The sequence below is a fragment of the Tyto alba genome, unplaced genomic scaffold (assembly GCF_018691265.1).
Source record: "Tyto alba isolate M040663 unplaced genomic scaffold, T.alba_DEE_v4.0 Super-Scaffold_20000042, whole genome shotgun sequence".
Taxonomy (NCBI): domain Eukaryota; kingdom Metazoa; phylum Chordata; class Aves; order Strigiformes; family Tytonidae; genus Tyto; species Tyto alba.
Genome location: NW_024881293.1, coordinates 15,083,308 through 15,106,900, shown reverse-complemented (window position 1 = coordinate 15,106,900; position 23,593 = coordinate 15,083,308). Strand labels below are relative to the sequence as shown.

Here is a 23,593-nt window from a genome sequence, read left to right as displayed (position 1 = left end):
TAGGATCTGAGGTAGTTAAAAATCTCTTATCACTATAGAACAGAGGCTGCTGAACCCCTGTCAGGTTAGTATAAGAAAAACAGGTTTTTAAAATGTAATCACTTATCCACTGGCTGCCCACTGTGAGCAGGACGAGGTTGCGTTCAGATGTCAAACAAGCCCTCTGGTTATAGTCTATGAAAGAGTCGCCCTCTGAAATCCTGTTCAACAAGTGCAGGCGAAGCTCCGACCAGGCCTGGTGGTCACTTTGGCCGCGATCTCTCTGGTGCGATGCTCTACCAGAAAACCCGAGTGGCCTTTGCCAGTGTGGACAGCACCCTCGTGTGGAAACCAAAGTCCCTGCACACCCACCCCGACCTGTTCTCACCAAACTCCGAGCAGAAGTGAATGCTGATAAGCACAGAGCTGGGTGTGCACCAGGGTCGCTGGTGGCGAGGCGAGTGCTCCTACGTGATGTGGCACAGGGTGTTGGTCAGAGCTGCTGGGGTCTGCAGCCTTACTAGCCCACCTCCACACCAGCAAACCTCACCTCAGTTATAGCGTGGAAAATAGTGGGATTCTTACATATTTAGATTCAATTCGGAGTCCTGACTCTCTCATGACACCTCATCCTACACTCTTCCTCATGTTCCTCTCAGTCCTGAGGATCCCAAAGCCATTATAATTCAAGACCAGGACACGGCCTATCCATGGGATTAGTTCATCTACTGCTGAAATACAGCCTGTTTATGAAGAAAGGGGGAGGCTGTCTTCAGCAGATAATGCAGTTCCTCAGATCTTGGGAGGATGCTGTGAGATGGTGTCTAACTGGAACTGCACAGATAGTTCAGGGAAGAGCATGCAATTATTCACACCTGGAATCTGATAAGATCCTATTGCTAACATGACTGTCCTTTTGAACGTGCCTTTCTGTTTACCACTTCATGTCTCTGTCAAAGCAGAGTAAGTTGGGAATTTGGAAGGAGTCGTTAGTAGCAGACAAACTCAGAAATCTACATTCCTGTAGATTATGGTTAGGCACGTGGTTATGGTCAGGCAGTGAGGGTAGCAGTGAATAGATACTATGGCTAACACTTTATTTATGCTTCTCAAGAGGAGGCCCAACCGTTATTAACTGCACCAAACCTCCCTTGCTTCTAGAAATGCTCTTGTTCCAAACTGGGGACATGACTCACACCAACAGTCCTCACCCTAACAGTCTAAGAAGTCTTAAAGTCTTTATGTCATTAAGTAAGATAGATTATTCAAAATAAATCCTGACGTGTCTTCACAGAAAGCAGATAACTCCGTTCCAAGTCTGCTGGCCACCCCTTCTTTAGAGACTATGAATTCCAGCTCCACTCGGGCACCTGCACATCTGCCTGCAGCTGCACCTGACTCAGCACAGCTTCAGCATTGGCTGGGGTCAACAGGGTAATGGGAATTTACAGGATTAAGGCATACCAGAAGGAGTCCAGCTTCATTTGCAGTTCAACAAAATATAATGCAATATAAGGCACGGCACACATAAATGTCTCGGATCCTGTTTCTCTGAAGGCCAGAGCCTGCACATTACAACAAGAGCTGTTTTACTTACAGCACCTTTACAAATGACAGCACACAGGTTGTTCTGACAGTGCAGTTGGTTTCACCAGTTCCTGGATGTTCACCGTGCTGTCCTGCACTGGAAGCAATGACTTATATATAGCATATGTTGTGCTTACATTGAAAAAAAAAAAAAAAAAAAAAAAATCTTTGGTTCAGCAACTTATACCTAGATTCTCAACTTATTTTTAGATTCTCACAAAGTATAAACAACATGAACACACCAAGAAAAACTCTTTCGTATACCCACCTAGACATAATGCACTCTGAGCCCTTTGAGCAGGTCTCTGCCATCTCAGTTACCCTGAAATGCAGAATAGGTAGTGGGATCTAAATAAAGTCTTGATTAGGAAGAGATTATATACATTTGCAAACCTTCTAGGTTCCTTTCTCTATCCACCAATGGCTCTTCTTGTAAAAGCAGAGTCTTCTGTGAATTTCCTGGAATGACAGCTCCCTTTTGAGGGTCAGCAGCATCCCAAGAGATTCCAATACTATCACGCCATTCCTTGGGAATATACTGCGCAGCTTTCTGTTACCACCATTGTATGGATATTTTTGTTAGTCTGCTTTCCTTTTTCCCAATTTAGCTCATCCTCAAGTCCTGGTGCCATTGAGTTTCCTCACTTGTTTCAAGCCTGATACAGGATTTTTCATTCAGGGATGTTGGGTCCCTCCCCCGATCTGTGCCTCGGCAGCTCTCTGCTACCTGGACTCTGCCCTAAATCCCGCAGGTGACAGATGATGGCCCATTGACACAGCTCCACTTCTCTTTCCCACTGCCATCCCCACTCCAGTATTCTGACATAGGTGTCTGCCCTTACTGTGCCATTTAGTTTCTAAACTCTTAATGTTTCGAATGTCAGGGGCCTCAGATGCACCGTGCTGAGACAGCACCTCCTGGTGCTTGTTGCAGTCCACTTACCCACTTTGGTGACGGCATCCACTGCACTGCTTCACTCACGTTTTTCTTGCCATTTATCAGTCCAACTCGTTTGTCCTTAGGGATCTATCCAACCTTAGGCATCCAGAGAAGGTGGCTTATTGCCTGGTGCCAAAGTTCAGTAGCTTGAGCCAAAGTTACATCTTTGTGAGTGTAATAGAAGAGAGAGGTGCAGACACCAGGAGCGCTCTCAGATGCTGTGCACCCCCCTCCCCGCAACCCCAGGCTCTGTGGGAGGCACACGGGAGCAGCTTTGCTCCTATTTTAAGTACAGACCAAAGTAGCCAAGAAGCATTTCGTCTCCCCTGTGCAGCCTGGCAGGATTTGTGTTACAGACCTCACAGAACTGCAGATTACAGACAGGAAAGCTGTCCCCAGATCTCTGTCCCTCTTGAAAGGGCTTCTAAAGTGTACAACCTGTGGCTAATATTAGACACTGCAACTTTGCCAAGCAATCCAGTGCCCTTTCCATACGGCTTGGCTCTGCCCACTCCTGCTGTGATCTCAGCCTGCAGCACCATTTTCAGGGTGAATTTACAACACGGGGCACTCGGTCCTGTGCTGAGGTCCATGTTCCTTCAGCCCCCTGCTCGGTACTCCTTGGAGAGGAGTGGTCTGAGAGAGCCCAGCAAACTATCAGAGCAGCCCCCACCTCCCCTTGCAGAGCCTGTGCAGCAAACCTCAGTGTGATATACTGAACAAGTGATTTTATTTTAAGCAAACCCGATTTCATTCACTGGTTCTCTGATACTCACAAGTACTGCAGATGGATGTGTGCAAGTGGTTCGGCCAGGGCCACTAGAAGTAACACTGACTACAGGCAACACATCTCTCCGTTCTTCACTGAGTTCTCATGCCCTTCGTGTAAATTAAAGTAACATTGGCTAGTTCCCAGTCAGCAGTCACCTCCCCAGACTTCCAAGATTTTTGGTAAATGATTGAGGGGGGTCATGTTATAATATCTGCCAGCTCTTTCCATACTCTGGGATGAATTCCATCAGACCCCATGGACTTAAAATCAGAATCATTTAGGTTGGAAAAGACCCTTAATATCATCAGGTCTTACAGTAAACCCAACACTGCCAAGTCCCCCACTAACCCACGTCCTTAAGTGCTGCATCTACACGTCTTTTAAATACCTCCAAGGATGGTGGCTCCAGTTCCCTGGGCAGCCTGTTCCAATGCTTTGACAACCCTTTCAGTGAAGAAATTTTTCCTAATATCCAATCTAAACCTCCCCTGGCGCAACTTGAGATCACTTTCTCTTGTTCTATCACTTGTTACTTGGTAAAGGAGACAGACCCCTACCTCACTACAATCTCCTTTCACGTAGTTGTAGAGAGTGATGACGTCTCCCCTGCGCCTCCTTTTCTCCAGACTCAACCACCCCAGTTCCCTCAGAAGACTTGTGCTCCAGACCCTTCGCCAGCCTTGTTGCTCTTCTTTGGACACGCTCCAGCACCTCAACATCTCTCTTGTCACAAGGGGCCCAAAACTGAACCCAGGATTTGAGGTGCAGCCACACCAGTGCTGAGCAAAGGGGGATGATCACTCCCCTAATCCTTGCTGGCCCCGTTATTTCCGATACAAGCTAGGATGCTGTTGGCTTCCTTGGCCACCTAGGCACGTTGCCAGCTCATATTTAGCCGGCTGTCAACCAACACCCCCAGCACCTTTTCTGCTGGACAGTTTTCCAAGCCTGTAGTGTTGCACAGGGTTGTTGTGACCCAAGTGCAGGACCCGTTCACCACCACTCTTTGGGCCTGGCCATCGAGCCAGCTTTATTACCCGGGGAAGAATGCATACGTCCAAGTCCTGAGCAACCAGTTTCTTCAGGAGAATGCTGTGGGGAAATGATATCAAAGGCTTCTGAACGTTCAGCTGATACAGCTGGTCCGACAACTGCACCGGCCACTAATGGAAAGTCACTCGGAGAACTGGGCAGCCCAAGATCTATCAGTCTTTAATAATACTGAGACAAAAAAAAAAAAAGCATTGAATCACTCACTGCTGCTTCATCCCTGTCTGTCAGGTGACCACCTCCAACAAGGACCACCCTAATGTTTCCTTCAGACCTCCTCTTGCTGGGAAACTACTTAAAAAAAACCCCCTTCTTGTCACACACAACACCAGCCATTTCCAACCCCCACTCGGCTTCAGCCTTTCCCCTCCTCTCCCTGCATGGGCGAGCCACGGCTCCGTCACCTTCCTGCCAAGCCTGCCCTCGCTCCCACAGATCGTACAATTCCTTGTTCCTCTGCAGCTCGGCGAGCAGCTCCCCGCTCAGCCAAGCCGCCTTCTGCCGCCCGACCCGGGGGAGTTGCCGGCTCCTGAGCTCCTCAAAGGTGCTTCTCAAAGCCCCCGCCGACTCCTGAGCCCCAGCAGCAGATTCCCCGGGGACTCTGCTAAGTACCTCCCTGAAGAGCCTAACGTTTGCTCTCTCAAAATCCAGGGAGGCAACTCTGCTGTCCTTTGTTCTCATCCCACTGACGATTTTAAACTCAATGATTTTGTGATCACTCTGGCCAAGACCGGCACCTACCATCATGTGTCCCACAAGACCTTTTCCATTCCCACCTAGCAAGTCAGAGGACATCTTTCCTAGCTGGCTCCCTGAGCACTTGTGACAAGAAGTTATTTCCCCCCCACAAACTTAAAGACTGTTTCAGACCTGCTCATAGAAGCAGGATGGTATTTCCCAGCTGATATCAAGGAAGTTGAAATTTTCCTTAAGGGCAAGGGCCACTGATCCAGAGATTTTTTCCTAATTGCCTATAGAATAACTCAGTGTTTTGCCAGAGCCCATGCAGGATCCTGCTACACCCCCAAATTGCCCCAGGGCACTCTACGGGCCCAGCTGCCCTCCTGGGGCAAACTGAAAGAGTCGATTTAGATTGGGCTTTAGATTTAGATAAGATTTAAGGAGGAAATGTCTTACAGTGAGGGTGGTGAGACTCTGGAACAGGCTGCCCAGACAACCTGTGGGACCCCATCATTAGAAGCATTCAAAGTCAACTTGGATGATGCTTTGAACACCGCCATCTGCTGAAAGATGTCCCATCCCAGTGCAGGGGGTTGGAACGAGGTGATCATTAAAATGTCTTCAATGCAAACCATTCCATAATTCATTAAAAACCCCAGGAATGCCCCAATAATAGTCCTCGAGCTACCTCCCACCACCCTGCAAACAGCACACCCGCCCCTGACATCACTGGATCCTGAAGTTATTTGCAAAGACTTTTATTTACCTCAGAGGATTAAAAAGTGGCCAAAGCCCCAGCACAGGATTGGCACGGGCCCTTGGCTGTGCCACAAGCAAGGCACCCGAATTTCAATAAGCAAACAACTTCCCAAAAGAACAGCGCACATAAAGAGTGCTATACCCCCAGCCTCAATGGCATTCCCACACCTCAGGGGGGTCAGACACCCCTGGATGGGGCACGGGCAGCTGCCCAGGGCCAGACCTGGGCTCAGAGGCGGACAAGGAAGGTCAGGTCAAGGGCATCAGGGATGCAAAGCTCATTCAGGTGTACAGGGGAGGCAGTGAAGGGCAGATGCACAGGGAAGAGGTGGCTGGTGTCCACCAGGAGCTGGCTGGGTCCCCCTCCATACTGGTCCTGCAGCTGTTTCTGTGGGGACACAGTGCTCGTATCGGGGGCTGCCCCAGTGAGGACAGCCCCCCCAGCACTGGTCCTGCTTACCTCAACTCTGCTAATGAAGCTGGGGCTGATGCGCTCCTCCAGCCCGACTGCTGGGGTGTAAGCCCGGAGAATCTTCACTACCTGGAGATAACGGGGACGGTGAACAGGGCAGGGGACGGTGAACAGGGCAGGGGACGCCCTGACACCTCTGGGTGTGGCGTGGTCCCCACCCCAGAGCATCCCTGGAGCGCCAGGGCAGGGGTGCCCAGCAGGCAGCGAGCCCCAACACCGCTCCCCCCCCACCCAGTACCTGCTGGGGAGACAGCACTGTGCACAGGCTGCAGAGAGCTCCAGCATCCTCCTCCGTCACCTTCTTCACCTGCAGCAGCTGGGAAGCCTGGACCAGGGGCTCCAGCACCTCGCGGGCCCCACTCTGGTGCAGCCCCTCTGCCCGCAGCCACTGCTCCAGCTGGCTGATGTTGTACCTGCCAGGGAGACCAGGTCAGGGGGAGACACAGGCCGTACCCCAGCCCCCCAGATACAGCCATCCTGCATGGGGAACTGACCTGAGCTGGATGCCGCAGCTCCAGGAACACGTGTCCTTTCTCAGCAGCAGGTAGTTGAGGGTGGTGCCGCTGACGAGGAAGAGGAGCTGGCGCAGGGCCTGGTGCCCCACGCTGGGGGCCAGCCCGTGGCGGTCCAGGGCTGCACGGAAGGAGCCCAAGTGCTGCAGCAGCTCAGGCAGGGTGTGGGCAGAGGCTGCTGAGGACCGGCGGTGGCCAGGAGGGCAGGACAACGACAAGCCCTGTATGGGCTCGCTCTCCAGCATCGCAGCGACTGGAGGGTAGAAAAGGCTCAGCGTTAACGAGGCAGCGATGCTGCGCTATGCCTCAGGCAAGCAGCGCCCTGCTCCTTGTCTCAGTGTCCCAGCTGGGGATGCAGCAGCCAGTGGCACCTCGAGAAGAGCTGGCCCAGGGGCCGGCTCTGCTCCATGAGGCTGAAGGGGCACACGGGAGAACAGAGCTCCCTGTGGATGCAGCCCGAGATCCCCATGGATGCCGAGACCACTTTAGCTCCCCAGCCACCTCCTCCAAGCCAGGATGCTCAAGGGGAAGATGGTCCCCTACAGAAGGGGGCCCCCCAGTTCAGAGCCTACCCTCCCCGCTCTGGGCACAGCCTCTGTAACAGAGCAGGCAGTTCAGAGCTGAGCACAGCGCTCCCTCCCTGAACCAAGCCCGCCCAGCCCCGGCCATACCAATCACGGGTTTGAGGCGCTTCTCAGCGGTGCGGATGAACTGCTGGTAGAGCTGGACAGCCAGAGCACCCAGGCTGCGGCAGGAGCTCTGGGGGTCCACGTTGTGCAGGCGATGCTCGTTCTGACACGCTGTGTTCCCCTGGCAGTAGCTCTGCGGGCACGGGCTAGGTGAGAGCCAGCAGTCCTGGGGGACACAGCTGGGGCCCCAAGCAAGCACAGAGCTGCGTCGGCCCAGCACATCCCCGCCTACCTAAGGTGGGGGCAAAGAGGATGCAGCCCCAGGTGGGGGCAAAGAGGATGCAGCCCCAGGTGGGGGCAAAGAGGATGCAGCCCCAGGTGGGGGCAAAGAGGATGCAGCCCCAGGTGGGGGCAAAGAGGATGCAGCCCCAGGTGGGGGCAAAGAGGATGCAGCCCCAGGTGGGGGCAAAGAGGATGCAGCCCCAGGTGGGGGCAAAGAGGATGCAGCCCCAGGTGGGGGCAAAGAGGATGCAGCCCCAGGTGGGGGCAAAGAGGATGCAGCCCCAGGTGGGGGCAAAGAGGATGCAGCCCCAGGTGGGGGCAAAGAGGATGCAGCCCCAGGTGGGGGCAAAGAGGATGCAGCCCCAGGTGGGGGCAAAGAGGATGCAGCCCCAGGTGGGGGCAAACCCTGTCCCCACCAAGCTCCCCCCCTCCCCAGGGAGGTGGCAGGCGCCCTACAGCCCAGTCCTACCTCATCCTGGCTGTACTGGCGCAGGCAGTTCAGGAGCCGGCAAGTGTTGGCGAGCCAGAGTGCCACCGTGTCGGAGTCATCACCGTGCTTCTGCAGGAGGACACGGAGAGCTCTGGGCTCAGCAGGGCTCCGGCGGTTACAGCAGCAAGCCCTCGTGTGCCACGGCAGCTCCACGAGCGGCACAGAGCTGGCTGCAGCCCGGCTGGGGCTATGGGGGTGCGGAGCTGCCGGACCCTCACGCAGGAGCCCTGCGGCACCCAGGGGCACCCCTCACCCCAGGAGATGCTCAGCCTGGGCACTGCAGTCCAGCACACGCTGCATCCTGGGGGCCAAGCTGCCCCCCCCCTCCCAGTGCCACCCCCGCCTGCTCCTCAGCCCAACCCACCCCCCCAAGCCCCGCACCTTCATGACCCTTTTGATGGCATCAGTGGCTGCATCCAGGAGCGAGCGGGCCCGTGGCTCGTCACAGCAGTGGTCTGCGTGCCGGAAGCACAGGAAGAGGATGTAAGCTGGCAGGTCCGGGAGAGCCCCGGGGCTGCTCTGTGGTTTGTAGTCTGCAGGGGAAAGCAGGACAGCTGGGATCCAGGCAGCTATAGAAAGCTGGTCCTGAGCCAGGCAGGATGCTGCCCCAGCACCGCAAAAAGGATGAGCTCACACAGAGGTTGGCAAGAAAACCGAGCAGGGACCAAGCTGGGGTAAGGGGTCACCTTCTCTCCAAAACCCTACCTGTGATGATGGCCTTGACAATGCGCCCTTCGTCCCCCATCCTCCATGCTAGCATGGCCTGGGACAGCCCAGCCAGGGATGGGACCGTGGGGGTCTGGCACAGGACCGCAGCGGATGCTGCCAGCTCCTGCGCTGGCCCGGTAGCCTCTCTCTGCACTGGGGGAGAGGAGCACGGGTTACATCCTGCTGTGTCCTGGGCTGTGGGACACCAAACAGGTCCCCTCAGCTCAGTTCAAGCAGCTGCTCCCCAGCATCTTGGGCACACGCACACACAGAGGACTCCTCTCCCCACGCTGAGGCTGGGTGGTGCTTCAGCCTCAAACCAGGCTGGTGACCCTCCGGCCAGCCCCGTGCCTCCCTCCCACGCGGGCACTTGCCTGTGAGCTCCTGGATCTGCTTTGCATAGGCTCTCAGCTGCTTCTGGAGCTTCAGCGTGGTCCTCTCCTGCTTCTCCAGCTTCTGGGCCAGCTCCTGGACAGGGACAGCCCTGGTAGGGCTCAGCCAGCCTCCCTCAGCTGGGCACCCCCTCCAGCACCCACTGAGTGGGGCAGAGCTGGGGGAATGCAGCAGGATCCCCCACATTGCTCCCTAAGGGGCTGCTGCAGCTCACCGCAGGGCAAGGGAGCGGAAGCCAACCCCAAGCCCAGTCCTGCCCTCCCCCCCTACCCCCCCCCCTTACCCAGTTCTCTTCCTTGAGCTGCAGGACATGGTGCTGCAGCCCCTCCTGCCCCTGGTGCTGCTGTAGGTCCTTGATGAGGGCCGCTTGCTGCTGGCTCAGCTGCTTGAGTGAGCAGATGTTGAGGTGCAGCCCTTCTACCTCCTCCTCATGCTGCTGCTTCTCCTCCCGCAGCTGACTCGCCAGAAGCCTGCACACATGCACCCAGGGAAACTGAGGCACCAGCCTCCTTCAGCTCTCACACCCCATCCCTTGGGGAGGCTGCTGAAGAGATATTTCTCCCCTGAAGTGTCAGAGCTAGGAACTTCCCCCCCCAGCACCCTGAGGGCAGCATGGACCCGGTTGCACTAGCAGATCATCTCCCCTCCGGCTGCACTGAGCCTTGAGCACACACGGCACATCCAGAAACAGGCTGCACCAGCCCTGCCCTCTCAGGAGGCTCCTGCTGAGCCCAGGGCATCCAGTCTGCTCACGCAGTGAGTGTGCCCGTGCTCAGAGCAAGGCGGGATTGCTCCAACCCCCAGGAAAGGACAGCTGGATGCGCTAGAAAGAAGGGAAGGGGAGCCAGGGCTACCCCACACCCAGCTGGGCAGCAAGGGGCAGGCTGCCCTTGATCTTCCAGCCCAGCTGGGGCTACAGTGCTCAAAGAATGTGAGGAAGCAGCTCCTTCAGAGAGAATCTGCAGCTGCCCAGCACCACAGAGGCCAGGCAGCTGCAACCCAAGCTGTGGCTGACTAAAACACCGAGGAAAGCCCCACGGGCAGCATGGATCCAGCAGCCCATTGTGAGAAAACCAACCTCAGCTGGGGGCCATCTCCCTGGGACCACACTCACCTATTAGCAACCTGCACCGTGTCGTATGCGTGCTTCAAGTCATCACCTACTGTCACCTTCTCCGGGCTCCTGCCCAGCCCCAGCATCTCAGCTATGTTCTGCAGGGAGAGGAAAGCAGGGTGAGGCCAGCCCGGCCCCGGCCCTGCTCACAGCAGCGGGGCAGGGGCTCACCCTGGGCTTGAAGAAGTCCAACGGTTTCCTCTCCTCTGGCTCCACAGCAGCCTTGGACCTCCGCAGCTCCTCCCGGGTCCGGGCCAGCTCCTTGTTGACGGCGTTGAGCTGCCCCAGGAGGAGCAAGTACGCCTTCTCGAAGGGATCCTGGCCTGCCCGGTTTTTCTGCAGCACCTCGCTGGCAGGCTGGGGCCCCTCCGGCACTGGCTGCCAGCGCTCCTCCGGCCCCTGGGTGCAGAGCTGGGGTTTGGGCACCGGCACACCTGCAGACACCCCTCCCCAGTGGGCCAGCCCCCAGCCAGGAGCCCCAGGGCACAGCTGTCCCCACAGCCAGGGGAAGGGACAGGTCACTTGTCACCCCCCTGTCCCCACCAGGGTCACTACTAGCCTCAGCTTGCTGCTCGGAGCCATCTCGTGAGGGAGCTGTGGACACGGAGGATAAGTAGCTGCTCTCAGAGCCCAAGAAGCTCTCCGACGAAGGGGACCGTCTCAAGGTGCTTTGCTGAGTGGGGAGAGGAGGACAAGGTTGTTCTCCTGCACCCTGCTGCCACATCAGCTGGGGCAGAACAGCCTCAGGGGGATACCTTGGCTTTGGTATCCCCCAGCATGATCTGGGCAGCCCACTTCTCCCACAGAAGGTGCCCTGGACCAGCCAGCGCTGCCTATTCTCCACAGGGAGCCAAGGGAGGGGCTGCCCTGAACCTCCCCGTGTCCCTGCCGGCCCCTCACCCTCTGCAAGGCCACTTCATCCTTCAGGTTCTCGTAGCCCTGCTCCAGGCGGGCGTACTCCTGCACCAGGCTCTGGTAGCGCGCCCGCTCCTCCTCCAGCTCCTGCAGCAGCCCTCGGCTCTCCCGCGCTGCACGCTGGCGCTGCTCTGTGGGGACAGGCACAGCACGGAGTGGGGACAGGCAGAGACAGGACCCTTCCGCGAGGGGACATGCAGGAACACATCGAGCCTGCAGGACCAGTCCACATCCAGGGGAAAAGGATGAGAGGCTCAGAGGACCCCTTTTTACCTTCCAGGTCCTGTGACTGCTCCAACGTGCGCTGGATCAGGGCATCCCTCTCCTCTCCCAGCTGCAGCTTCACAGCTTTCACCTCTGCCAAGCGCTGCAGGAAAAGCAGAGGGGCAGATACAGCCAGAGCCCTGCCCGGGGCCAGTCCTGGCTGCCAGAGGTCTCCTCCAGGGACCACCCCATGGCAGGAAGCACAGCGTGCCCTGGAGAGCCCCAGCAGAGCAAGAGCATCCCCCCCCCCCGGACAGACAGACCTGCCTGAGATCCTCAACCTCCTGGCTCAGGCAGCTCTTCACGCTCTCCAGCTCGGCCAGCTGCTCCTGCAGCTGCTGGACCCCGGCGTCACGGCGCACATCCTCCTGCAGCCGCTGCATCTCAGCCCGCAGGCGCTGCACCTCCTCAGCGTGGGCAGCGTTCAGTCCCGAGAGCTGCTCCGCCAGACACTGCTTCTCCTGGGCCTTGGGGCAGGCAGAGCCCGTCAGGCAGATGACCAGGAACAAGGGCATGTCCCCGTGCGTCTCCCATCAGCGAGCACCAGGTACACTCAGGCTGCCCTTCTGCACTCAACCTGGACAGCCCATTTCCCACCCATCCATCTAGTTGAAGCCCTGAGCCCTCCAGTATCACCTCAAAGAGAGCTCAGGCCTGGGTGAGCAGCTCTCCATGACACACCATCCCACACGGAGCTGCACGTGAGCTTCACCATGGCTTTACAGCCCATTATTAAACGTGGTTTACATGTTACTAAACATGGATTTGCAGCCCAGGCCAGCCTCGACAGCAGAATTTTCCAGCTCTGCCTCCCCCAGAGACAGGATTATACCACAGGAGCCCTCCCACCCCCTCCACAGACGCCCCCAGAACGGGAACGGTGACAGCCAGAGCAGAGACTCACCCAGATGGTGACAGCAGGTGCTGCCGGCGGGAACACGGTGGGAGAACACACCATGCCACAACTGTTCCCAGCACGTGACACTGTCCTGCAAGGCTGCACCCAGCCAGGTGCCCGGGAAGATGCCCAAACCATCCCCATGGCCACCAGCCCCACATCCATACGGAGCACTGAAAACCCAGGAATGAGATTCCGATGCACAACTCCCACCCAGGGACACAAGTCAGGGTCAGCTCCTGCCCCAGGGCCGGGAGAGGACGGAAGACAAAGGCACACATAGTTTTGGCTGCACAGGGACTGGTAAGAAGCCTGCATTAAAAAACAGCTGTCCCCGTGCCCTGGGACCCACAGAGGGCTGAAGCCAGCACCCACCTGCTCATCCAGCCTGCACTGCAGCTGTATCACCTTGATCTCCATGCCCTTGTGCAGCTGCTTGTAGTGCTCGACGGAGCGTGCCTCGACGCGCAGCAGCCGCAGCTCCCGGCGTGCCCGCACCCTGCGGTAGCAGCACTGCAGGTAGATGACGGCCCCACGCAGGCGGGTGTAGCGGGTCCGGGCCAGCCAGCCCCTGACAGCAGCCTGGATCACCACAGCTTTCTGGTGCCGCACCATCTGTGGAGGGAAAGATGAAGAAGTGGCACCAGTGGCAGCACAGGCCCCCCCGCCCCCCCCCCCCCCCCCCAGGTGGGACTGGGACACCCACGGCCCCGCTGGGCTCCCACCTGTTTATAAAGACGCCGGGCAAACATGCCCCGGGCAAAGGCTTGGATGGTGATGACAGCCCGGCGGACGCGCAGGTAGGAACGCCGGGCCAGAAACATCCTCAGGTTCTTCTGCAGCGTCACAGCAGCCCTGCTCTGTCGCAGCATCCTGACGAACCTGCAAGGAGGACGGAGCGCTGGGCAGGGGGTGGCAAAGCCAGCAGCCCAGAGCCGGTGTAAGTGCCAGCTCACCACAGCTGAGCTCTGCCCCGGCTCCTTGCAGCTCCCTCCAAGCTCACCTGCGGGCCAGCACGCCCCGGGCACAGCGCTGCAGGCAGATCGCCGCAGCCCGGGCCCGTCCGAAGCGCCTCCGTGCCAGCCAGCCCCGCAGGTGCTTCTGCAGCAGGGTGCAGGCTGCCCTCAGCCGCTGGCACCGCAGCTCCTCCAGGTGAGCCACTTGGCCAGCCCGGAAAAACACCTTGCTCTTCCCACACTGGTACTTGCTGGGGTCCTGCGTGCAAGAGTGGAGTCGGTCCCAGGGACGGAACATACCCCAGCCAGGCCCCCCCAGGAGTGCTGCTCCTCACGCCTCTGATCTCCCCATCCAACCTCCCTGGAAGCAGAGTCCCTCCTCATCTCCTCGCTCACCCATTTCTGTACCCCACTGGGCACCCGCACATGGGGAGAAGCGCCCGCAAGGGACGCTCGGGTACGCCGCAGCTGCACCTCCCAAGCAGGACCCTTACTTGGAGCAGTCTCTCAAGGAAAAGGCTGCAGATCTGCTTCTCATCAGCAGCCATCAGCTCCTCTCTGTTCACCAGAGCCCTGTACCTCTCCAGGAACTCCTGGTATGTCCATCTGTGGGGGACAGAGCAGGGTCAGAGGTGCTGTGGCTGAAGAGGGGGGAGTACCCAGGGTGCTGCTGAAGCAGGAGGGTACCTGGAGGGGTAGCCCGAGGCACTGATCCGGATGGTCTCCAGGACCCCACAGGCTCGTAGCTGCTCCACTGCTCTCCTGGAGTCAAACCTGGGGCAAAGACGGGCTGATCTAGAACGGCTCCCCGCCAGCCTGGCATGCTCCAAGCTATGCAGGGCCACAGCAAGAGGGATGCAGACTGGAGGGACAGCAGTGTCCCGCAGCGTCCCCATCCCCTCCAGCCTCCCTGGCCAGGCACTCACACGAAGGGCTGCTTTTCATCGTTGGGTTTGATGCAGCGGACGTAGTGCGGGGTGGTGCTGCCCAGCATCTCCATCAGCCGGTTCAGGGAAGCTTTGAACTGCAGAGGACAAGGCGAGCGTGGTCAGGGCCAGCATCCCGTGGCTTGTGGGCTTCCCAGGACCAGGACACACGTGGGTCCCCCCTTGGGGCTATCCCAGCTGTCCAGGACCAGCACGCATTTCCCGCCCCTGCCACATACCTGGCTGGAGATGGACTTCTTGCTCTTCTGGCTACTGGGCAGGGATCTGCGGCCGGGGCGACCGGCTGTCCTGGGCCCGCTGGACCTGCGGGACTGCAGGGACACGGGGCCACCCCCTTCCTCCAGCAAGAGCTCAGTGAGCAGAGCACACTGCGCAGAGCGGAGCTGTGAGAGCCCGGCAGACCTCGCAGCGAACGTCACCCAGTACCCAGAGAGCCATCACCACCAGGAGACACAGCCACAGGGGACCACAGGCTCCAGAAGCCAGCCCAGTGCACGAGCCTCCACCCTGCTACAGCCCAGATGTGCCAGGTCCAACTGTGCCCCTAGAAAAATTAAGAGCAAGCCACAGGCACCTTTCCCAGGTGTGCTCAAGAGCCTGTAAGACGTCCCTTACCTTCTGCCAGGGCCACACACAGGGTGGAAGGGAGAAGGGACACTGTTACAGACCTGGAAGCAGCAGGACACTCCAGCCCTCTCAGCAGGGACACGGCCAAGGTCTCCCGCAAGATGGGGAAGCCCAAGGCAGGGGAATGTGGTGGGGAGCACCCACACCTCAGGGCACCCTGACCATGGCCAGCCCTGCATGGGGCTGTGCCAGCAGGCAGACAGGGATTTACCCTGCACAACTTCAACCCATCCTTCCCAGGCCCAGGGCCACAAGCCAGCCAGGCTCTGCCCTACGCAGCTCCTGCTCACCTTGCTGGCTCGCAGCAGCCCCACCAGCTCCTCGGGGACAGCATCCCTGTTCTTCTCCACAAACCCAGCACATTGGTATTCCACCTGGCAGGAGACATGGCAAGCACCAGCATTAGCCTGCAGATTCACAGACTGATCTGGTGCAGGGTTCTGTCTGGACACGGTCCAAGGTTTTTTGGAAGAATCCTTGCAGGAGTCAGAGCTGGTGGTGGCCACACTACCTAGCTCCTGCCCTGCTGCAAGGCTACTGATGGGAACCATGACAGCCAGAGCTTCTCTATTTTTACCCTCAGTTAAAGAGCTGCAGCCCAGCACTTAGCCAGTAGGATCCGCTTCCCAGCCTGGGAGGGTGCAGAGAGCTGCCACAGACACTCGGGGCAGTGGGACACTGCAGGAGCTGCCACCACCAGCCCTGGACAGGGCAGGTTGGGTGCCCCTGGGTGCGGAGCCACTGCCGAGCCCTCCCCGCTCGGGGCTGTGCTGCCACAGCTTTCCCTACCTTGCCAGCGAAGTGGCAGACAACAAAAGCATCTGTTGGCCTCTTGGGCTTCTGGAAGTGGGAGCTGCTGAGATGGGTCTGGTAAAGCTTCTGGGCCCAGCTCGAATCACTGCCTTGGGGCATCTGAAAGGCAAATGGGTCAGAAGGGGCAGCGGTGGGGCTCTGAGTAGCCACAGCAGCCTGCTCCCGGCACCCCTTGCCCACCTTGCACTCCTCATTCAGCAGGTCCAGGATGCCAAGCCGGCCCTCAATGAGCTCAATACATGGCTGGTTGTCACAGAAGTCAATGAAAACCCACGGAATCTCCTCGGTCACATACTCCTCCTGCTCCAGCTTGAAGACGTGCTAGAGGGCACGGAGAGCAGAGCAGGACTGAGCCAAGAGGGGACAAAAATCACCAGGCAGGCTGCAGGCAGTGGCTTGCTTTGCTTAAGACGCCTGAGCCACCCTTCTCGTAGAGCAGGAGCACTTTGGGAGAAAGGAGGGGACAGTGTCCAGCTCCAGCAGCCTCCTAGAGCCCCGTGTTTGCAGGGACTGAAGCACCAGTCACATCCAAGGCAGAGAACACCAAAAGCAAGAGCGCAGTGGGGACGTGCAGGGCCCACCCTCGCTAGCCCCCAGCAAGGGAACACATCTGGATGATACCCACCAGGTTGAAGAGCTGCTGCAGCTTCTCATTGGCATAGTTGATGCAGAACTGCTCAAAGCTGTTGAGCTCAAACATCTCAAACCTGCGAGCAGCAGAGACCTGCCTGAGGCAGCTGCCAGGCAGAGCCACCTCAGCCAACCACGAGCTCCCAGCACAGGCACCCAACTGGCCCCACCGCAGGGACAGGTAGCGCCCCATGTCCCAGCTGGAGCCGTTGGTGGCTGCAGACCCACAGCTGATGCAGGAGCAGGACCATGCTCTTCCAGGCAGCCCAGGAGAGGGGACCTGCTCTTACCCATAAATGTCCAGGATGCCAATGGAGGTACTGTGGCCCTCCAGTGACCGCAGCGCACGGTTGACCCTGGTCACCATCCACTTGAAGACCTGCCCATACATATGCTTGGCCAGGGCATCCCGGGAGTCGAGTGCCTGCAGCCTGGAGAGGGGCTTCAGGTAGGTCTCCCCAGCAGTGACCAGCTTGTGGTGGCAGAGCCAGCGCATCACCTGCGATGCCTCGGTGCCCAGCAGAGCACAGAACAGCCCTAGGGCCTCATCGTCAGACTGCAAAGGGACAGACCCTGTCACCGCGGTTCTCCAGCAGCCAGCACGGCCCAGGGGCCACTTTGGGGCTTGGCATGCAGGCAGCAAGCCCTCACCCACCTCCACGAAGCAGCCGTCCCCGTGGCAGTCCCTCCCTCTGACCACGATGTTGCCCAGGTGCAGGATGGCAGCCAGGATGGTGAAGAGCTCCAGCTGCTCAGCCTCAGGGACACCTGCGGGCACAGCACAGGCATGAGGGACTCCTCAAGCTGGTCCGAGCCCCCCGCATCAGGCAGGTCAGAGGGATGGGAACGGCCAGGAGATAACTGGGCTCCCCAGCTCTGGCACCAGCACTCCTACACCAGCCTTGGGGTGAGGCGAGTGGGACGAGCAGCCCTGGCTGCCCCGGTCAGTACCCAGGAGCGAGAAGGCGTGCCGCATGCTGTCCAAGCTGGCTGCATCATCCGTGCTCTGGGCAGCGCTGCACCGGCCCTGGCGGGTGTAGTGGAAGGACTCTGCCCCACCTGTGGGCAAGATGGGGCAGGCTGTGAACCAGCCTAACCTGCCCCACGGGGCTGCCAACCACCCCTACCCCACCGCAGGGTGCCCAGCGGCTGGGGGGGGGTGCAGGAAGGTCCAGCAGCAAGCTGCACCAGGGGGCTCGTGGGGGCACTCACGGAGACCCAGGCCCTGGAGCTCAGGCAGAGCGGCTGAGGCACAGAGCTGGTAGAAGACGTGGTAGTTCCTCTCCATTTTTGCCTGTGGATGAGCAAGAAAAATCAGTGAGAAGACAGGTCACCTTGGGCCACCCTGCTCCCCCCTCCCCGCAGCAGTGCTGCGGCCCCGGATTTGGGGACAAGGGACACCTTCCCCTCTCTCAGCTCAACTCAGCAGCACCGGGGTTGCTTCCGCAGGGGATGCCCAGGAGAAGCACCCTCCCACCCCAAGCGCTGGGCCTCCCACTCAGCTCTGTCCCCGTGCCACCCCAGGGACCCACCTGGAAGGTGACACGGGACTTCTCCAGCAGGTAGGTTTTGATGGTGGCCCCTGTGACATGCGCTTGGCTGAAGCTGACCTCGATGTACTTCCCAAAGCGGCTACTGTTGTCATTCCTGGTTGTCTTTGCGTTCCCAAAAGCCTGGGAGGGAAGGAAGGCAGGAGGCTTTAGCCGGCCCCAGATCTCCGGGTACTTTGGAGAAGTTCAGTCCCTGACACCCAGTTTACAGGGAGGGAGCAGGCACGGCATCACATCGGGGACACAGGCTGTGAGGAGCACAGGGAGAGCCTGCAGGGACACCCCGGCTGTCCCCGTGCAAAGCCGGGGGGACCCGGGGGGACCCACCTCCATGACGGGGCTGGAGGCCAGCACCTTCTCCTCCATGCTGGAGCTGCACAGACAGCCCCCGACAGCGGTAAAGTATCTCATGGCATACTTGGCCGAGGCAGTCTTCCCCGCGCCCGATTCACCACTGATGATGAGGGACTGGTTCTTCTCAAACCTGCCAGAGGGGGAGGTGAGCTGGGGACAGCCTGTGACCCAGCGGGACCGCTCTCCACAGACGTGTCACAGTCCAGAGGGAGCTTCAGCCCTTCCCCGCTGCAGCCCCAGGGGTGCTCCCACGTCACGCTCTCACCTCACCATCTGCCTGTACGCCTCCTCTGCCAAAGCAAAGATGTGGGGATCCATGTCCCCCATCTCGCGGCCGCTGTAGGCGTAAATCACCTCCTCCTCATAGATGGGCAACGGCTTGTAGGGGTTGATAGCGACAAGGATGATACCTGGAGGAAGAGGGCTGTGCAAAGGGCAGGGGGGGCACCTGCCCCCGGGGGGGCTGCGGGGAAGGGGCACAGGACGGGGAGCAGGAGGGGGCGCGGGGGGCTCACCGCAGTAGGTGTAGATGGTGTTGGCCTCCAGGAAGCGTCGGCGGAGCGAGTACAGCACAGCCGGCTCGTGCAGGTAGCTCAGGGCCACCAGGTCGTTGGCACCCGAGAGGCAGTCGGGGTTGCAGAGAGGCGGCAGCTGGAACTCGGTGGGGTAGGCCAGCACCTGCGGGGATGGGGACGGAGCAGGACAAGGTGCTGAGCAGGGTCGGCCGGACCCACAAAGGCAGGATGGGTCTGGGGGGGGGTTGGGGGAGCAGCACCGCCGGGAGGATGCTGTCTGCAGGGCCGTGCTTGACCCGTTAGTCACCAGGAGTCACAGCTCAGCCAGCACAGCGAGCTGAAGGCCTTTGGGGAAGCCGGGCAGGAGCAGGCAGTAAGGACCAGCTCCCAGGGCACACCGAGCCAAACACAGCCACAGCGGTCTGGGCTCCTGCTCAGACACCAGACAGGACAGGTCTGGGCAAAGATTGAGCCTCTCCACACCCTGCTGAGGAGCCCAGGCTGGTTTGGGGGGTGCAGAGGTGAACAACCTCCCATCTGGGGATGCTCAGCCAGATGGCAAGCACAGGAGGGACCTGCTGGGCCGCACAGCTCAGCCTTACCGAGCCATCTTCCAGGCGGAGGTGGAGAATGGCATCTCCTTCCTGGTAGGTTCTGGTTATTTCTGCCACCCTCCAGACTTCAACACAGTCAGGGATCCACACCCGGGCACCCTGCAGGGACACGGGAGGGAAGGATGATCAGCACCTCTCCTGCCTTCGACCCGGGGAGCTGCCTACCCCACCCCGAGGATGCGATCATGCCTGCTGCTTCAGGGAACGTTTCTGGAAAAAACAAAGATGCCAAGCATGAGCATTTCTGAACACCCAGCACGCTGGGGATGCAGTCTCATGGTTCAACTGGGTTAGAAACACCAGGCTTGAAAGCAGATACGTGCAGTACAGATCCCTTGCTAACTATTGAGCAGATCCAGACACCGTCACTAGCTCTGCAGATCCAGCTACAGGCCAGAGTACAGGGACAGCAATAAGAAAAAAAAAAAAAAAAAAAAAATCACCCTATGCCCTTTTTCACCTCCCAGATTTGCAGCTTCCTGGGGCCAGACGCAGCAGGCAGCCTTGCGCTGGCATCTACGGGACTGGTGCTCCCTGGCCTCCAGCACCCTGCCTCCTCGGTTCCCCCCCTGCAGACAGCGGGTGCTGACGAAGTGCATCATCCTCAGCCTCGACTTCCCTCTGCGCCCAGACCCAAACATTAACACCTCCCTCACGCCCGGAAAAAGCTTCAGTGGAGCCACCCCACAGCGAGCAGGATCTCACACTCAGCACGAGTGAAGCAACGCACCACCCCGAGGGTGGAGAGGTAAAAACTGAGCCAAAACCCCCTCAAAACGCTGCAGCAGGCACCCTGTCAGCTGGCAAGAGGGCGAGTGCCTGGCCCCAAGCTGGCACAGGGTGACCAGAGCTCCCGGGCTGGGGAACTGCAGCTCCTGCTGCCCCCGCTCCGCGCCCCGAGCTGTCAGACACCATCTCGGCAGCTTCTGCCAGAGAGCAGGGAACAGGGGCTGCTTCCTCCCGCTGCTCTGAGCGGGAAGAGATGAGGCCACATTGCAAGCTTAAAAAGGTGAGGGGAATCTAACGGTTGCAGCTTTGCTCCCAGGCCGAGATGGGAGCACGCACCGGTTTTCACAAACTCCGGGAGCTATTGCAGAGCAGCGACAGGGCTCTAACACATCACCACCCTCCCTCCCCAGCCGGCCGGGACCAGCCTCTTGCTAGAAACCAGGGCCTGAAAAACCATCCCGGTTTTTGCTGATTTAGCAAATTCAGGGAACTTGGCTGGCAGCAAACATTTCCAAGTCTGCAGTGTGCAAAGCACATGTGTTAATGCATCATTGAAGTGGATCAAACAAGCACTGAATAGCCTGGAAGTCTGGGCAGAGGGAAGGAAGGGGCTGAACCTTGGGTTCAAATTCAAGGAGTCAGAGGAAGACCGAACGTTTGACTTTGCAGTTGAAATAAAGAGGGGCAGGAAGGGGATCAAGTTGCAGGGGCCGCTCAGCCACAGGAAGCCATTATCTTTTATGAGCAGTAACCGCTGGGGGGAGCGAAAATTGCACGATGTACAGCTTCCTGGCGAGGCACTAACGGATTTTAGTCTGAAATCACAGCTGGACAAAAGAGCATCCCTGCTAGCGTGCCCAGCTCACCCCTCGGCCGCTCCCCAGCTCGCCGGGGGAGCACCGGGTCAGCCACAACCCGTGAACGCTGGACGGGGACCTCGGGGCTCCGCGGGGCGCTGGGCTGAGATGGTCTCGCAGATAATTCGGTCCCAGCTTGGCCGGCGATGCGGGACAAGGCGATCCTCCACGCCGTAAGCACAGAAAACCTCCTTGCTTTGCCCGGGCCGGCACCTCAGTCGCACCATGGTGACAGATGCTGCCCCTCTGAGCTCCGCAAAAATACCCTCCCCTCCAGCCCCGCAGCTACCCTGGCACGGCCAGGGAGAAAGGACCACGCTGAGGATCTGTCCTACAGCTGTAGCTGATCATTTTTGATACACAGCAGCAAAAAGCGAGAAGCAAGAGCCTGTCCTGGCACCAGCCTGCAGCAGAATTGTTCTCAACAGGCAGAGCCGGACCAAGGCGGAGGGAGGAGGATGCGGGCCGGGATCCAGGGGACAAGAGCAGCCAGGCCAGTGGGGCAACGAGCAGAACGTCGGGGTGCCCCGGCGGCACCGAACCCCCCCTTCATCCGCCACGAGCACCCCCGCGAGGGGCTGCGCTTGCCAGGCCGCGGGTCCCCGTGTGCCAGGCGCAGGGTGAGCAGCCAGTGGCACCCTGCACCCCGCGAGGTGCCAGCGGGGAGGTGACCCGAGGGGGGGGACACGCAGGCCACAGCACCTGCAGCCTCTCTGGGGAGGCACAAGACCCGCCCAGGTCTGCAACAAGCACCCCGGACCCCAGCTGCCACCGCCACCTCCTCCTCCCCCCCACTACACCCCCCCGGGGTGGGACCCCCCCGAGCCCCCTCACCTGCGTGTACAGGTCCCCCGCGGCCATGGCACCCCCCACGCTGCTGCCGGTGCTCCCACCCCCGCTGCCCGCAGCCCTTTTATGGCCGCTAATTGCCGCTAATTGGATGGGGGTGGGGTGGGGTGGGGGTTAGGGGTCCCCGCCCCACTCCGCCTCCCGTCCAGCTCCACAGCCCCTCCCCGGGCCAGAGGAGCTCCTGGGGGGTGCCAGGACTGGCTCCCCCCCTCCTCGCTGCGGCACCCCAAGATCCCTCCCACCTCGGGCACCCCCAAGGGCCCCCCATGCAGAGCAGTTCAAGAATCCTCATGAAGGGCACCACAAGACCCCACTTGGGATATCCTGAGAAGCCTTATCTGGGCCCCCCCACTGCACAGGACACCCCAAACTCCCCCCTTACCTGGGGCACCCCAAGAGCCCATCGAGGGCACCCCTCCTACCTAGGACAGACAGCCCTCATCCAGGGCACCCTGGGCCACCCCAGGTCCCCCTCCAGGGCACTCCAAGCACCCCCACACCCCCACAGCCCCGCGGCACAGCCCCGCTGCCAGCCCCCGCCCCCCCCCATTACAGAGAAACTCCAGTAATGATGAAAACCTGTGGCCACACACAGCACTGGTGCTGTACTGACAGCCGTCCGTGGGTGCTGCTGCCTGTGGGTCCCCACTGCCCATGGGTGCCGCTCTCTGTGGGTGCTGCTGCCTGTGGGTCCCCACTGCCCATGGGTGCCACTGCCTGTGGGTCCCTAGTCTGTAGGTGTCACTCTCCATGGGTGCTGCTGTCTGTAGATCCCTGTTGCCCGTGGCTCCCCACCACCCATGGGTCCCCCCTGCCCATGGGTGCCGCTGCCTGTGGGTCCCCACTGCCCATGGGTGCCACTCTCTGTGGGTGCCACTGCCTGTGGGTCCCCACTGCCCATGGGTGCCACTCTCTGTGGGTGCCACTGCCTGTGGGTCCCCACTGCCCATGGGTGCCACTCTCTGTGGGTGCCACTGCCTGTGGGTCCCCACTGCCCATGGGTGCCACTCTCTGTGGGTGCCACTGCCTGTGGGTCCCCACTGCCCATGGGTGCCGCTCTCTGTGGGTCCCCCTGCCCATGGGTGCCGCTGCCTGTGGGTCCCTAGTCTGTAGGTGTCACTCTCCATGGGTGCTGCTGTCTGTAGATCCCTGTTGCCCGTGGCTCCCCACCACCCATGGGTCCCCCCTGCCCATGGGTGCCGCTGCCTGTGGGTCCCTGCGGTGGCCCGGCCAGCCCTGCAGGGCTGGGACAAAGCCTGGGTGACCAGTTACCACCCAGAGGTGGCTGGTGGGGGGTGCAGCTGGGGACAGAGCTACAAGGGGGATGCCCAAGCAGGGTGAGAGCCGGAGGATGGCAAGCAGCACCGCCTTGCTGGGAGCAGGAGCACCCGTGGGGACAAAGAGGTGGCCAGACCCACAGCAGGGACGTCCAGCCCGGACGGGGACAAATCTGCCTGTCAGGAGGGGGGAGATGTCCCCGTTGGTTCCTGCTCCTGCCCTGAACACCCAAGCTGGCACCCACTTTTTCCCAGCCGAGCCTCGGCAGCCCTGCCGCGTCGCCTCAGAGCTGCCAAACCCCCCCCCCAGGACGGCCAAAGCCATCCCAGAGGTGCCAGCTTCGGTAAACCGGCGCGCTCCAGCCCCCCAAAAAAAAAAACCAAAACCCCAAAAGAGTGAGCAGGCTCTGCAACAGGCAACACGCAAAGG

General features: G+C 59.7%; 1 protein-coding gene and 1 long non-coding RNA gene across 2 annotated transcripts; both read right to left on the bottom strand.

Annotated features, from left to right (window-relative positions):
- Positions 1–1,506: 1,506 nt before the first annotated feature.
- LOC122153668 lies at positions 1,507–2,717 on the bottom strand. The gene is made up of 3 exons (XR_006165520.1): positions 2,510–2,717; positions 1,835–1,888; positions 1,507–1,663 (listed from the first exon to the last, which is right to left on the bottom strand). It is a non-coding gene; the product is annotated as an uncharacterized LOC122153668 (long non-coding RNA).
- A 3,167-nt stretch (positions 2,718–5,884) lies between these two features.
- Positions 5,885–21,898, bottom strand: LOC116964731 (unconventional myosin-Va-like). The gene is made up of 37 exons (XM_042794273.1): positions 21,872–21,898; positions 19,440–19,550; positions 18,838–19,000; positions 18,588–18,732; positions 18,296–18,452; positions 17,951–18,091; positions 17,631–17,712; positions 17,370–17,477; positions 17,074–17,186; positions 16,709–16,974; positions 16,414–16,495; positions 15,969–16,109; positions 15,765–15,887; positions 15,266–15,349; positions 14,567–14,716; positions 14,328–14,425; positions 14,089–14,175; positions 13,896–14,007; positions 13,449–13,660; positions 13,171–13,327; positions 12,821–13,060; positions 11,811–12,014; positions 11,557–11,650; positions 11,269–11,414; positions 10,912–11,041; positions 10,540–10,802; positions 10,369–10,466; positions 9,538–9,724; positions 9,236–9,329; positions 8,859–9,014; positions 8,535–8,686; positions 8,133–8,222; positions 7,424–7,673; positions 6,735–7,005; positions 6,479–6,653; positions 6,229–6,309; positions 5,885–6,156 (listed from the first exon to the last, which is right to left on the bottom strand). The coding sequence occupies exons 1-37, from the start codon at positions 21,896–21,898 to the stop codon at positions 5,998–6,000; spliced, it is 5,349 nt and encodes a 1,782-aa protein (XP_042650207.1). The 3' UTR covers positions 5,885–5,997.
- Between the last annotated feature and the right edge of the window lie 1,695 nt (positions 21,899–23,593).

Bases quoted from the DNA above. Each gene is read 5' to 3' on its own strand.
- LOC116964731 (XM_042794273.1), bottom strand. From the start codon at position 21,898: ATGGCCGCGGGGGACCTGTACACGCAG. The intron at 13,661-13,895 runs GTAAGGGTCCTG...TCTTGCACGCAG, and splicing joins TCCTTGAGAGACTGCTCCAA to GACCCCAGCAAGTACCAGTG. The intron at 7,674-8,132 runs GTAGGACTGGGC...CCCCCACCTTAG, and splicing joins GCCAGTACAGCCAGGATGAG to GTAGGCGGGGATGTGCTGGG.